The 15,552-nt window shown below is 45.3% G+C and overlaps 1 protein-coding gene across 2 annotated transcripts in view; it reads right to left on the bottom strand.

Moving 5' to 3' along the window:
* The window catches only part of MSRB3 (methionine sulfoxide reductase B3), a 251,039-nt gene extending 237,154 nt beyond the window's left edge, over window positions 1–13,885 (bottom strand). Inside the window, exon 1 of one of the 2 annotated variants that reach the window (XM_082254236.1) lies at window positions 13,724–13,885. In XM_082254236.1, coding sequence (XP_082110362.1) covers window positions 13,724–13,769 — 46 coding nt within the window. In that variant the 5' untranslated portion in view covers window positions 13,770–13,885. The remainder of the gene's footprint in view (window positions 1–13,723) is intronic. The other variant, XM_082254235.1, reaches the window with a different exon arrangement.
* Window positions 13,886–15,552: the final 1,667 nt, after the last annotated feature.

The raw sequence follows: 15,552 nt of genomic DNA, 5'->3' as shown, positions 1-15,552 counted from the left end.
GCATAGTTATATCTATAGCAGCCGCTCGCCCCGCCCGGTATGTCACTTCATTCAACACAGATCGTAGTAGTGACATCACCGGGGAGGCGGGCCGCCGGCCAGAGGCGGGACTTTTGAATGAAGGACACCCGAGGAGGGACGCTGAGCCAGAGGGGGGGGGGGGGGGGAGGGTGTACTGCCGAGGGGGACGCTGAGGCAGTGGGGGGGGGGGGGGGAGCTGAGGCAGCTTACCAATGGTATTTGTATTATGAAGCATGAGGGGTTAATGTATTGTCACTGCTGGTCACTCATCTATTAGTGACCGACCAGTGGCAGGTAATTAACCCCTTTGTGCTGCATTAGTGCAACCAGTATCAGTGTTAATTAACACTGGTTGCACTGACACTGGTTGCACTAATGCAGCACAAAGGGGTTAATTACCTGCCACTGGTCGGTCACTAATAGATGAGTGACCAGCAGTGACAATACATTAACCCCTCATGCTTCATAATACAAATACCATTGGTAATTAAATTAACCTCTTGCCAACCCATCACAGTACATATACTGCGACAGGGTGGCAGCGACAGGTGTACGTCGCTGCCTGTTTTTGGTGTATGCCCCTGTTCTATCCATTTTAAATTTTTTTGGGGGAAAAAGTCATTTTCGGTTTCGGTTTCGCTTTTCGGCCAAGGGCATCCTGCATTTTCGGTTTCGGCCCAAAATTTTCATTTCGGTGCATCCCTAAACATAGGCAATAAACCTTTAAAAACTCTAGCCTCCTAGCTATACTGCAGCCCAACTTAGGCTACACCAACTCTCAGCCTACTAATAAGTGGCTTTCACACCAGAACACAGTATTTACACGTTGTTGTATCTCCAGGTTTTAGCCTGGTCAGTACAGACACATAGCCCTAGTGTGTCCATGCACCTGCAGCTCTCTGGTAGCACTACAGTTCCATTGGAAGGGTGAAGCCTAGTACTCAGTTCCCATATTATAAGGCCTGTGCACACCTGCACAACCAGCAAGTGCTGGTCATCACCAAAACAGACTCAAGGTTGGAGGCTTCATCCTGCCCAATACTCTACGTAGCCTCTGGGCTCCACGATCAATGCCAGGACGTACTAAACTTGGAAAAAACTGAAAGGTGAAAACCCTGGGTAACACCAAATCTTTACACCATAACACGGCACATCTCTATCACATCATTCATTCTGTTTAGGAAGGCAGTACAGGAACCACCTTTATGTACTTTCATTTCACACACACTTTCTTTTTTAAAGCACTTGCTATTTGTTTACATCAAAAGGCTACTACGTTTCTGCTGCCGAAAAAAAAGTTGGGAAATTTAAGAATGCATTTCTCTACAGTGCCTGTAGCTAGAGGTCAGTGATTTTTTTTAAAGGTCTTTCATGGCTTTAAAAATATGCAAATGCTTTAATGTACTATGTCTGGGCACAGGTGCACATGAATATTACCATTGAAAGAGGGTACTTACTGAAGATTCTGCTCCAAAAAGAAGTAACGTAAATCTATCATCTAAATACTATTACCCATATTGCCTGAATACTATTTCAAGAGAGCTAAAAGAGGAAGGTGACTGGATCTCCTGCAGGGAGCTTCATTAAGTACCTGATGCCATTTTGTATAGGAATTGGGGAGATGTGACCTCCTCCCAGGATGCAGTGCGCATGTCCTGAGCAGCCAATCGCCAAGCCCAAACACAATGGCCTAATGAGGAAGAGAAACTAGTTAAAGTAATACTAAAGGAAATTAAAGAAAAAAATAACAAATGTGTTATACTTACCTCCTCTGTGCAAAGATTTTGCACAGAGCAGCCCTGAACCTCCTCTTCTCAAGCCACTTGCTATGGGGGCACTCATGTTTGCTCACTCCCAAGCCCTGCTCTGTGTTCATTTACACACAGGACAGCGCTCAGCCCCACCTCCCGCTCTCTTCTCACTGGCTGTGATCAACAGCAGCGGAAGCCATTTCCCGCTGCTGTGCCTGAGCCAATGAGGAGGGAGGGAGCTGGGAGAGCAGCTACTCTCTTGCACATCAATGGATCAAGCTCAGGTAAGTATAAGGGTGGACTGGAAGGGGAGTTGCACACAGAAGATTTTTTACCTTCATGCATAGAATGCATGAAGGTAAAAAACCTTCAGTCTTTAGAACCACTTTAACCCTGTGTAGGCTCTAAGGTCCCATTCACACTTGCGAATGGGGTCGTTAGTGATTACATACGAGAGACCAAGCAGGGATTCCCAGCAATTAGCTTGGGGCAGCAGCCCCATTGAAAGCAATAGGAGGCTGACAGCACCCCCATTCAACTGTAAGCTTTTACCTGCAAATGATCGGCACTGAAAGCAGACTGTCTGAGTCTAGGCCCGATCATTTCCAGGTAATCGATTCATGCACAGTTACATGTGAGTGGCAGCAATAAGCTGTGGGAGCTGTAAGCATCCCATTGCTTTCCATGGGGCTTCCACTCCAGCTAACTGCTGGGAATCCCTGCTGGATTTCCCGCATGTAATAGCTAAAGTCCCTATTCACATTTGACATTGAGCTTATGCAGGGTTAGGGCTCCTGGCTCAGACACAGGAACAGATCAGTGGTGAAGCTGAGTATAAGTAGAGTGGGAACAAAGTATCTTTAAAGTAACACGTTTTGCCTTTAGAATGAGTTATAAGGGTTGAAACTGGAGAGTGCAAAATCTGGTGTGGCTCTGCATAGAAACCTTGTATTTTTGTTTGAGAAAGCTTAAGGCTGCATTCACATGTCAGCTTATAATCGCGGGCAGAACCGCCGCGGTTCCGCCCGCGATTCGGAGATTTATTGCAAATCGCGGGACGCCTAGCGTTGCCCGTTAAGTTGCAATAGCCCCCCAAACGCCGAGCGATGTTGCCGCAATTTACGCCCGCCGAATCGTGGCAACATCGCGCAAACAAAATCGCGGGACGCAATACGCTCCAAAAAAGTACAAGAGCTTCTTTGGAGCGTATTGCGTCCCGCGATTTTGTTTGCGCGATGTTGCCGCGATTCGGCGGGCGTAAATCGCGGCAACATCGCTCGGCGTTTGGGGGGCTATTGCAAATCAACGAGCAACGCTAGGCGTCCCGCGATTTGCAATAAATCTCCGAATTGCGGGCGGAACCCCGGCGGTTCTGCCCGCGATTATAAGCTGACATGTGAATGCAGCCTAAAGAAGAACTACAGTATAGGCAAAATGTTTTTTTTCAATTTGGATAGAGCAAGGGAAGGTTACCACTGTCAGATTTTTTTTCGCCATCTGTGTCTCATTGTCAAGATTTCCCTTCACTTTCTGTAACCATAGCCAAACAGGAAGTGACAGGAAATCCCTGCAAATTAAAGGAATTTTGGGGACCCCCAAGTCACTATAACTAGTGTCCCCACTGGAAGATTTCCCCTCTATTACATTACTGGGGACAACCCAAATTTTTTTTTTTCCCTTTTACTTTCACTTTCAATAATAATGGCAAACAGGACAAATAGGGAGGGTGAATCTCCCTAATGGGGGCAGACAGCAAAAAAAAAAAAAAAAAAGGCAAGCATTCCAATTCCTCTCCACTTTACCGAAAAACTTAAAAAAAAAAAAAAAAAAAAAAAAAAAAAATATGTTTTGCCTTTAGTTATACTTTAACCACTTAAGGACCAAGCCTATTTCTGACACTTGCTGTTTACAAGTTAAAATCAGTATTTTTTTGCTAGAAAATTACTTCGAACCCCCAAACATTATATATATATATATATATATATATATATATATATATATATATACACACATACATACATACATACACACTTTTTTTTTTTTTGGCAAAGACTCTGGAGAATAAAATGGCGGTCGTTGCAATAGTATTTTTTGTCACACGGTATTTGCGCAGCATTCAAATACAATTTTTTGGGGAAAAAAATACACTTCACTGAATTTAAAAAAAAACTAAACAGTAAAGTTAGCCCCATTTGTTTGTATATTGTGAAAGATGATGTCAAGCGGAGTAAAAAGATACCTAACATGTTACGGTTTCAAACTGTGAACGCTCATGGAATGGCGACAAACTACGGTACTTAAAAATCGGGCAGAGCGGCAGAAGGTGGCGGGAGGGGATACAACCACTTCCTTAAGCCGACGTACAAGCTGAAGTTAAAAGCTGATTGGCTACCAGGCAGAGCTGCATAAGATTTTGCACTCTTCAGAAATCATGAAATCTGACCTAGGCACATCTGTACTATCTGTAGTGTTTACTTCTTTCTCTTCAAAGCCCTAAGTACCGTGTCTTTCTCCGGCTCTGTTCTTCTGTTATCAGCATGATAACTTCTGACAAGTTCTCCTTCAACGGAGATAAAACCAGGCTGAATTTTGTGTCAAGTGGATGCATAGAAACATATATTAGCAGAGAACCGGTCTATTCACAGCACAGCTCTTTATGTTTTTTCCTTTTTCTGCCTATGCGGAGGAGGGGGGGTGTGCCTTTCCTCCAATCAGCTGTCTCACAGTGTATGGCAAGAATCCACACCCACAGGTGAATCAGGAAGAGAAAATTCTAGCAGGACATGCACTTTCTAAACAGTGTAGAAAGCTGAAGGCAGCACAAATACATGTAAAACTTATGTAGGGAGATTTGTTTAATATCTGTGTATCATCTGAGGCTGTTCACTTCCCTAAGTATATGTTAGAGTTTATATCTACTTTAAGACTGCAAAATAAGACAGGTCATAACAGCTTCTTAACAGAAAGTTCTCACTATAGTGCAAGAAAAGTCTGCTATCCGCATTTACTGTTCCCTCTCATGTGTGATGTGAGCTCAGGTGAATGCTTTCACAAGGAGAGCTAAATAATTCATGTGGTCTGCTGACAACTGGAATCCCATAGCTGATACAAACAATGGTGCATAGTAAGTGACTAAATACTACTACTCTGTGCCTGGGACAACCTGGAGGATACACCTAACAGCATGCTAATAAGGGGGTGGGTGAGTTATTGGTCTTCTGCCTGTAAAGATGGAGGACCAGGAAGACTAAGCACTGAACGGCCTATGTGCCTAAGCATACCTCTGTTGGTCAGGGATCCTGGCAGAGCTTCATCCACTCTGATACAAACTCCATACTGTAAATATCTGTCAGCGTAGTGTAATATAGTGCAGGAAATTTTCTCCTGTGAGACAGTGTTAATCTAGCTGTACACTTGTAGATTTCTCTTGTTAAGCTCCACTGAACCTGGTTCCCCCATTCATGCTAAAATGTGTGCATGGAAGAATCTGCACTGCCAGCTGTTGCACTTAGACAGTTACAGCTCCAGCAGTCACCTGAATGCCTGAATGCTTACTGCTTAGCTGACATTTTTCCATCCGCTACCTTAAATTTTCTAACTGGAGTTTGACGAGCCGGGTGGTGCCGACAGGGCCACACACAGCTTGAACTGCAGCCAACTGAGCAGGAATCGGCCGAAACTCAAGCCATGTATGGCCAGAATTACTATTCAGTTAACGGTATTGGCTACGACTCTATACACTTCTTAATTTGAATGTTTGACTTTTAAGACTACACAATGAAAATCATTTTATGACATGATGTGCTGGTGAGTTATTACTACGGATATATGGGAACTGTGTACATGCCGCCAGTGACGTCACTGGCGCATGCGCTCTGAAGGAACGGCCGATGGTGCCGTTTCTTCAGAGACCCGTGCCGTGACTGTCAGCTCCAGCGCGCGTGCGCGGGAGTGACGTCACCGCGACTCCGGTCAATCAGATGGCCGGATGCCGCGATCCCGGAAGACGGGCGACTGGACATGTCACCCGTCAGAGGTGAGCGGACGGCACGACGGGGGCTCGTTCTAAGGTAAGTATTTCATAATGAGCTAGTATGCGATGCATACTAGCTCATTATGTGTTTATCTTTCAGGGTGTAAATAAAAAACAACCTCTTTAATGCAAAAATCCAGAAAAAAAATTCCCATGCAGTAGGGCTGGGCCCACACTTGCTCATTTTGTCTAGGGGTAAACACAGGGCTTTTTCTCACCCAGTCCTTTGACAGTCTGGAAAACAGCGCTCCCCTATGTCCAGCGGTGGACTGTTCCTGCCGTCCTCATGTCCAAAGCTGGTCTATGGGCATATGACTTCAGGAACAGTGCACAGCAAAAGACCACTAGCCCGCAGAGGGGCAGGGACTGGTCCTGTCCTGGGAGGATCAGCAGATTATGTAAGCGTAACTAGGCTCTCTAATCCCCTAGACCAGTGATGGCGAACCTTGACACCCCAGATGTTTTGGAACTATATTTCCCATGATGCTTAACTACACTGCAGGGTGCATGAGCCTCATGGGAAATGTGGTTCCAAAACATCTGGGGTGCCAAGGTTCACCATCACTGACCTAGACCAAAACGAGCAGTTAACCAATGCAGTGTGGGCACAGCCCCACTTGTATGGGTAAAAAAAACTTTATCTCGGAGTTCTGCTTTAAGTATTTGGCTTTATTGGATATGTTTCTAGATACTCTTTGACTTTGATATGGGACTTTTCTGGTTACACAATGAAGATAGTAACGTTAATAAACCAGCATTAAGACTACCACAGAACAAGAGGTAGGAAGAAATCCTCCAATGGCAACACTGTCTGAGAGGGAACCTCCCCTCACTAAGGGTTTTCCTCCAGCTTCTTATTGCATCTTTGGGAAAAAAGTGAAGGGAAATTTCCCCATAGGTACAAAAAAGAAAAAAGATAAAACTGGCAGGGATTTTAAAGTGGACCTTTACCCCCGACCCAGCAAAGAAATTGATGATGCATCATTGCATGCAACTCATTCTGCACGCACAATCCAAAATATCATATTCCTGGTTTGCAGTAGGTGCTGGTGACCTAACCAGGGTAGGGCTACGTCATCTGTGCCTTCTCGTCTGATCTTGTGCATGGGCTGTATATGACCTCACTTAGTTTGTAACTTTCAATATAAACCGCGCCAGGTCACAAAGACCTGATACTTGCTACTGAACAATAAGGCCCCTTTCACACATGCTGTCCGTTTGTCCGTTTTTCATCCATCCGTTGACGGATGAAAATCGGACATCAATGCATCTCTATGTAAAAACGGATGACAACTGATGATCATCAGTTAACATCCGTTTTCATCCACTTCCGTCAATGTCCGTTTTTTTGAACGGATGAATGCCCTATTTTTCATCCGTCAAAAAAACGGATCGGACGGAAAACGGATGACAACGGATGAAAAACTGATGTCGACTGATGACAACGGATGAAAAACGGATGAAAAACGGATAACAGCTGATGAAAAACGGATGAAAAACGGATAACAACTGATGAAAAACGGATAACAACTGACGAAAAACGGATGACAACTGACAAATAACGGATGACAACTGACAAATAACGGATGAAAAACGGATGAAAAACGGATGAAAAACGGATGAAAAACTGATACATTTGACGTGACTGAACTGATGAACTGAACGGACTGTATGTGTGAAAGGGGCTAATACAGGGATTGATTTACTAAAACTGGAAAGTGCAAAATCTGGTGCAGCTCTGCATCGACACCAATCAGCTTCCAGGTTCTTTTGTTAAATCTTAATTGAACAAGCTGAAGTTAGAAGCTGATTGGCTGTCATGCACAGCTGCACCAGATTTTGGACTCTCCATTTTTAATAAATCAACTCCACACTGCCAAGTCTCGTATGGCACATGCACTGATCTCATGCCGTACTTGACCTCACATGATTTGTAATGAATAATAAATCGAGATCAAGCTCAGTGCGAGATGAAGCGTAAAACATCGCCAGTTGGCCAGTAAAGAAAAAGGAAGAATCTTCCAATGGCAGTTTTCAAAAAATGGCGGCACAGGTTTCCCATCTGTGTCGGGGGCAGACCACAGAGACTGCAAAAAACATAAAGGAAATATGTAAATAACTATTACTAAGTTTATTATATTATTTGAGTGCTGTTGTCGATTTTATTTTTTTGGAGGGAGGAAGATTCACTTTAAAGCCCCGTACACACGATCAGATTATCGAACGATCTGTCGTCCGTTTTTTGTGGCATGCTAGTCTCATATGGAAAGTGAAGAGGTTATTTTCATACGAATTTTCCCGTACGACAGAATTCTACTTCAGAAGTGATGTCATGTGTTGGATTGCTTTGTATGTGTTCTTTCGTCTCTGAGCATGCCTAGTCTTGCGCTTAAGATTTTTTTCCGTCAAAATCTGTACTAATGAGACGAAAATCGGACGTTGTATTACGGATGACAACATTTTTTTTATTTAAAACCGGATTTTTTTTAAACCAAATTTATTTCAATAAAATGCTTTGGAGTAAAAAATCTATCTAAAGATAGTTTTAAGATACATTAATCATTTAGTTTATTCAGCATGAATTACAGCTTAGTAATGTAGCCTGAGGCTGTATATTCTGCAATATTTACATTTTTGGTAAACTCATTCAATGAATCCAAGCTGAGATAACATGCACTGCATTAATGCATTCACACAATTTTACACTAACTACCAGCAAGAATGAGTCCTTACATTTAACCACCTCAATACTGGGCACTTAAACCCCCTTCCTTCCCAGACCAATTTTCAGCTTTTAGCGCTGTTGCATTTTGAATGACAATTGCGCGGTCATGCAACACTGTACCTAAACCAAATTTATGTCATTTTTTCCCCACAAATAGAGCTTTCTTTTGGTGGTATTTGATCACCGCCAGGTTTTTTCTTTTTTGGTGCACAAATAAAAAAAGACCGAAAAGTTTGAAAAAAAAAAAAAGTTTTTTTGTTTAGGTTATAAAATTTTGTAAATAGATACGTTTTTTCCTGCACTGATGAGCACTGATGACGCCGCACTGACAGGCACTGATGAGGAGACACTGATGGGGTGGCACTGATTTGCAGCACTGATGGGCACTGATAGGTAGCACTGATATGCAGCACTGATGGGCACTGATATGTGGCACTGATAGATAGCACTGATATGCAGCATTGGTGGGCACTGATAGGCAGCGCTGATGGGCACTGATAGGCAGCACTGATCGGCACTGATGGGCGGCACTGATCGGCACTGATGGGGGGCACTGATGGGCACTGATAGGCAATAATGGGCGGCACTGATAGATGGCAATAACAGGCACTGGTGGGCAGCACTGATAAATGGCATTGGTGGGCAGCACTGATAGGGGGGCACCACTGGCAGACTCTCTGAGCCCTGTTTGCCATCCCTGGTGGCCATGGTGGGCATCCCTGGTGGCTCTAGTGGCATCCCCTCCCCCCAGGGCTGCACTGGTAATCAATCATCTGATTACCAGCACAGACCCCCCCCTGTGATCAGTGAGTAATTAGAAATACTCACTGATCACCCCGGCTGCAGAATCGATCCTCTCCTTCTCCTCACACTGACAGGATCTGTCAGGAGGAGAAGAGATCAAAGCCGTTACAACGGCTGTATTGACATTACATGACGGCTGTGATTGGTCACAGCCGTCATGTGACCAGGAGGGCCAATCACAGGGCCCTCCTGCCGAGTATTGTTGCTCTGTGTCCTAGGGACACAGGCACATCGAGATCGCGCCGCTGCACGTGCCCGCGGCGGTGCGATCTCTCTCCTTCTGAAGGACGTTCCGGAACATCCATTCAGAAGGACGAGACTCCCACCCGGCCGTATATGTACTATGGCCCGGGTGGGAGGTGGTTAAAGAGCACCTGTCATTTCAGATCCTTCATGGCAGCGCCTGTTAGCGGGCATCCACTCACCTGCTGCCACCACGTCCCTCACCTTGTGTCACTGCCACATCACCAGCCATCCCATTAAAGTGAATCGGACTGTCTGCGAGTCAACAGCGGGTCAGAAGATGAGCCGCTGCAGGACAGAGATGACAGTTGCTCTTTAACCACTTGCTGACCGCCGCATGACTATATACTGCGGCGGTCAGCCCCTCACAGGCAGAGTGACGTATCGGTACGTCACTAGCCTGGGAGGGTCTGGGGAGCGAGCGCGCGCCGCGCTCCCGCGTGGTCACGCACCCCCCCGCGCGTGTGACCAGCGGACCCGATGTCCGCCGGTCACTCTGCGATCGTCGGGGGAGAGGGAGAAAGGCAGGCAGCTTGTGTAAACAAGCTGCCTGTCAGTTCTCCCTGTGTAGAGACACTGATCATACGGTTCTACTATGTAGAACCGTTGATCAGTGTAACTACACCTCAAGCCACAGCCAATCACAGTTAGAATCACACCCCTAGGGACACACACAGCCCCTCCCTCTCAAATAAAGTTAACCCCTTCACTGCCAGTGTATTTTTACAGTAACAGTGCATATATATAGCACTGATTACTGTAGAAATGTCACTGGTAACCCCAAAAGTGTCAAAAATATCAGTCAAGGGTCCGATCTGTCCGCCGCAATGTTGCAGTACCGCAAAAAAAAAAAAATCGCAGATCGCCGCCATTACGCGTTAAAAAAAAACAACAAAAATGACAAAAATCTTTCCCTTTGTTAGTAAACGCGATAACTTTTGCGCAAACCAATCAAAATATGCTTTTTGCAATTTTTTTTACCAAACATATGTAGCATAAAACAAATTGGCCGAAAAATGTTAAAAAAATTTTGATTTTTACTTTTTTTTGGGGGGAATTTCATATAAAAAAAATGTGAAAAATATTGTTATTTTTGCAAAATTGACGCTCTTTTTTTGTTTATAGCGCGTGATCAAAAAAATCGCACAGGTGATCAAATACCACCAAAAGAAAGCTCTGTTTGTGGGGAAAAAAAGGACGTCAAATTTGTTTAGGTACAGCGTCGCCCGACCGCGCAATTGTCCATTAAATTCACGCAGTGCCGAATCGCAAAATACCCCCTGGTCAGGAAGGGGGTAAAATCTTCCGGGGCTTAAGCGGTTAAAAATTATGATTTAAATCCAGTTGATTTAAATCAAGCCTTTTTACTAGTGATTTAAATCATATCTCCATTGTTGGTGTCCGTGAGAGGAATAGTGCCCCATTATTGGTGTCAGTGGGAGGAATATTGCCCCATTGTAGGTGCCAGTGGGAGGAATATTGCCCCATTGTTGGTGCTAGTGGGAGGAATATTGCCCCATTGTTGGTGCCAGTGGGAGGAATATTGCCCCATTGTTGGTGTCAGTGGGAGGAATAGCGCCCCATTGTTGGTGTCAGTGGGAGGAATAGCGCCCCATTGTTGGTGTCAGTGGGAGGAATAGCGCCCCATTGTTGGTGTCAGTGGGAGGAATAGCGCCCCATTGTTGGTGTCAGTGGGAGGAATAGCGCCCCATTGTTGGTGTCAGTGGGAGGAATAGCGCCCCATTGTTGGTGTCAGTGGGAGGAATAGCGCCCCATTGTTGGTGTCAGTGGGAGGAATAGCGCCCCATTGTTGGTGTCAGTGGGAGGAATAGTGCCCCATTGCTGGGAGTCAGTGGGAGGAATAGTGCCCCATTGTTGGTGTCAGTGGGAGGAATAGTGCCCCAAAGACCAGATAAATGGCCAGAAGGCTGTGGGAGTGAAGTGTGGATCATTCGTACGCAGTGAGCAGCCAGCTGTGAAGCCGCAAGGAATCACACCCGGCTGCCCACAGTTAACATGCCAGCGCCGTTGACCCGAAGACCAATGAAGAATCGGCCCTGGATCTCTGGACAGTTAAATGTCTGTTTATTAAAGGCAGCACCTACACTATTTGTATCTGCTCACTTTAAGTATATAAAGAGAATACCGAAGAACTGCTTTAACAATGGATAGTGCTGCAACTGAAACACTTTTTTTGCAAACACAAAAAATTGTGTGATTATCTATTTTTTTGTGCCTACAGAAGTGGGAATACAGAAGTGTGGATGCGGCTGACTGTCCTATAGCTATCGAGTTGTAGCAATCCTTGCTGACTAATGCACTGCACACCCTCCTGATCTGACACTTCTACAATTCCAGGCTATGACGAAGCATCCAAATAAAGGATAACAATATTGGTGTGAGCTTAGAAAGTGACACCTATCCTGATGACAGCATGTCAGTCAGTGTGACAACTTTGTATGACTTCATCACCTGCTTTACACATAGGAGTCAGGGGGAATGTCAGTGATCGGATACACATAGTAGTCAGGGGGAATGTCAGTGATAGGATACACATAGGAAGGAGACAGGGGAAATGTCAGTGTGACAACTTTGTATGACTTCATCACCTGCTTTACACATAGGAGTCAGGGGGAATGTCAGTGATCGGATATACATAGTAGTCAGGGGGAATGTCAGTGATAGGATACACATAGGGATCAGGGGAAATGTCAGTGATCGGATATACATAGGGATCAGGGGAAATGTCAGTGATAGGATACACATAGGAGTCAGGGGAAATGTCAGTGATAGGATACACATAGGGATCAGGGGAAATGTCAGTGATAGGATACACATAGGGATCAGGGGAAATGTCAGTGATAGGATACACATAGGGATCAGGGGAAATGTCAGTGATAGGATACACATAGGGATCAGGGGAAATGTCAGTGATAGGATACACATAGGAGTCAGGGGAAATGTCAGTGATAGGATACACATAGGAGTCAGGGGAAATGTCAGTGATAGGATACACATAGGAGTCAGGGGAAATGTCAGTGATAGGATACACATAGGGATCAGGGGAAATGTCAGTGATAGGATACACATAGGGATCAGGGGAAATGTCAGTGATAGGATACACATAGGGATCAGGGGAAATGTCAGTGATAGGATACACATAGGGATCAGGGGAAATGTCAGTAATAGGATACACATAGGGATCAGGGGAAATGTCAGTGATAGGATACACATAGGGATCAGGGGAAATGTCAGTGATAGGATACACATAGGGATCAGGGGAAATGTCAGTGATAGGATACACATAGGGATCAGGGGAAATGTCAGTGATAGGATACACATAGGGATCAGGGGAAATGTCAGTGATAGGATACACATAGGGATCAGGGGAAATGTCAGTGATAGGATACACATAGGGATCAGGGGAAATGTCAGTGATAGGATACACATAGGGATCAGGGGAAATGTCAGTAATAGGATACACATAGGGATCAGGGGAAATGTCAGTGATAGGATACACATAGGGATCAGGGGAAATGTCAGTGATAGGATACACATAGGGATCAGGGGAAATGTCAGTGATAGGATACACATAGGGATCAGGGGAAATGTCAGTGATAGGATACACATAGGGATCAGGGGAAATGTCAGTGATAGGATACACATAGGGATCAGGGGAAATGTCAGTGATAGGATACACATAGGGATCAGGGGAAATGTCAGTGATAGGATACACATAGGAGTCAGGGGAAATGTCAGTGATAGGATACACATAGGAGTCAGGGGAAATGTCAGTGATAGGATACACATAGGAGTCAGGGGAAATGTCAGTGATAGGATACACATAGGGATCAGGGGAAATGTCAGTGATAGGATACACATAGGGATCAGGGGGAATGTCAGTGATAGGATACACATAGGGATCAGGGGAAATGTCAGTGATAGGATACACATAGGGATCAGGGGAAATGTCAGTGATAGGATACACATAGGAGTCAGGGGAAATGTCAGTGAGCAATGTTGGGGGCTGCCTGGAGTAAACAAGAGCCCGAGAGCCACGTGATCCTCCTGACATGACGGTAGGTGTACCGCCTGCTCCAATGTGTGATGCTGCATGATGAGCGGAGCTGTGATGACGAGCCTTACCTGCAGGATGGAGGGCGAGCAGGATCCCCAGCACGAGGAGGTGCATACGTCCAGGTACCTGAGCAACTTGTCCGAGCCGGGAGAGCTGTGTGTCCGGACTGCGCGGCCTCTCTCCTCCCCTTCACTGTCTCTAATGTCAGCCTGGGGTGACAGACATGCGTGGGAGGGATGCCGGGAAATTCCTGTGCACCCAGCTCCAAATATGAGCATGGAATGAACCTTGGAAGCCGCAACTGTGCTGGCCTTCTCTTTTTTGGCCCGACACCCGCCTGCTCCTAGGCTGCAGGCACCTCACCCCACAGAGACACAGTGAGGGGATGGCGGGAAGCGGGCACCCTCTGTTATTAGGTAACCTCATACACAGCGCACCTGTGTAGAGACCTATGCTATCTCCTCACAGCTTACTTCATACAGGTATAGGTACACACATGGCTTTGGCTGAGGTAATGTCGTGTCAGTCACACAACTAAAGCTGCCCATAACAGATAGAAGGCCCAATGGAAATTCTTAACCCCTTTGCGCCTAAGGGTAAGGCTGGGTTCACGCTAATGGGAATTGTCCAATTCGCATGTCGGAAGACTGGGCCCGGCACCCAATGGAGTCGGTTCACACAGCCCTAGGACGGCGGTTTGCAAAAGAGTCCTGTGCGTCTTCTGGTCCGTTTCAGGCCTGAATACAGCCAAAAATTTGGGCCTGATATGTCTCTGACACAGAGAACATGGATACACCCGACCACTGCTGTGAGCCGCTCCGCACAGAGCATGAACCCAGCCTCAAACAAATGTTAACGCTAAAGCTACGTTCACATCTTGGCGTTGCTATTACAGGCGTTTTTACGGGTGTTTTTTGTGCAGGCGTTTTTAGATTGAATAGAGACCAATGGAAAACGCCTGTAATCTGCCCAAAAAGAAGCTCATGTACTTTTTTGAGCGTTGGGCGTTTTGCTCACGGCGTCAAAACGCTCAGATGTGAAAAGGGGCCATTGAAATTAATAGGATTTGTCTTGTTGGGCGTTTTGAGAGCTGATCCTAGAGCAGAAAAACGCCCCCAAAACGCCTACATGTGAACGGAGCCTAAAACTGTACATATCACAATTACTTTGTGCTTCCTGGTGGATTACTCTGCATTTATTTTTTTTAGGACAAGTTGAGCTTTTTTATTTGGTAGTAAACGGTTATGGATATCTCCTGATTTTTTTTTTTCTATTAACAAAGGAAAACAGTGAAAAAAATCATTTTTAAATTTAGCTGTATATTTTTTGTTACTTCCATAACCTATTACCAAAGAATAACCCAAAATAAATTCTCCTGTTCCTGACAATCGCAATGATACCACATACACTATATTACCAACAGTTTTGGGACACCTGCCTTTACACGCACATGAGCTTTAATGGCATTCTTATGCCTCGTACACACGCAACAATTGTTGGCTGTAAATTTTCGGCCAACGTCCGATCGGCCGATTTTCGGCTTGTTAGTATGATGCTTCCGACAACCGACTGCGACTTTTCGGCCAAACAAAATCTGGTGTGCATGCTATAAAATTTTTGTTGGCCGTCAACAGAACGGCCGATTTTCCGTCAGTCAGTACAGATTTCAGCAGACAAAAATCAGATGAGCAAGACTGGGCATGCTCAGAGAAGAAAAAACACACGGAAAGTAAAGCAGCACATGACATCACTTCTGAAGTTGATTGTTGTTGGCCGCGAAAATTAGTGTGCAGTCTAGAGCACATTTCAACCAACACAACAACACTGGACAAAAGACGGCCGATCGGTCGGCCGATAATCGTTGCGTGTGTACGAGGCTTTAGTCCATAGGGTTCAA

The sequence above is a fragment of the Pelophylax lessonae genome (assembly GCF_965119305.1).
Source record: "Pelophylax lessonae genome assembly, chromosome: 4".
Lineage (NCBI taxonomy): Eukaryota > Metazoa > Chordata > Amphibia > Anura > Ranidae > Pelophylax > Pelophylax lessonae.
This window is presented reverse-complemented; position numbering and strand designations above follow the sequence as displayed.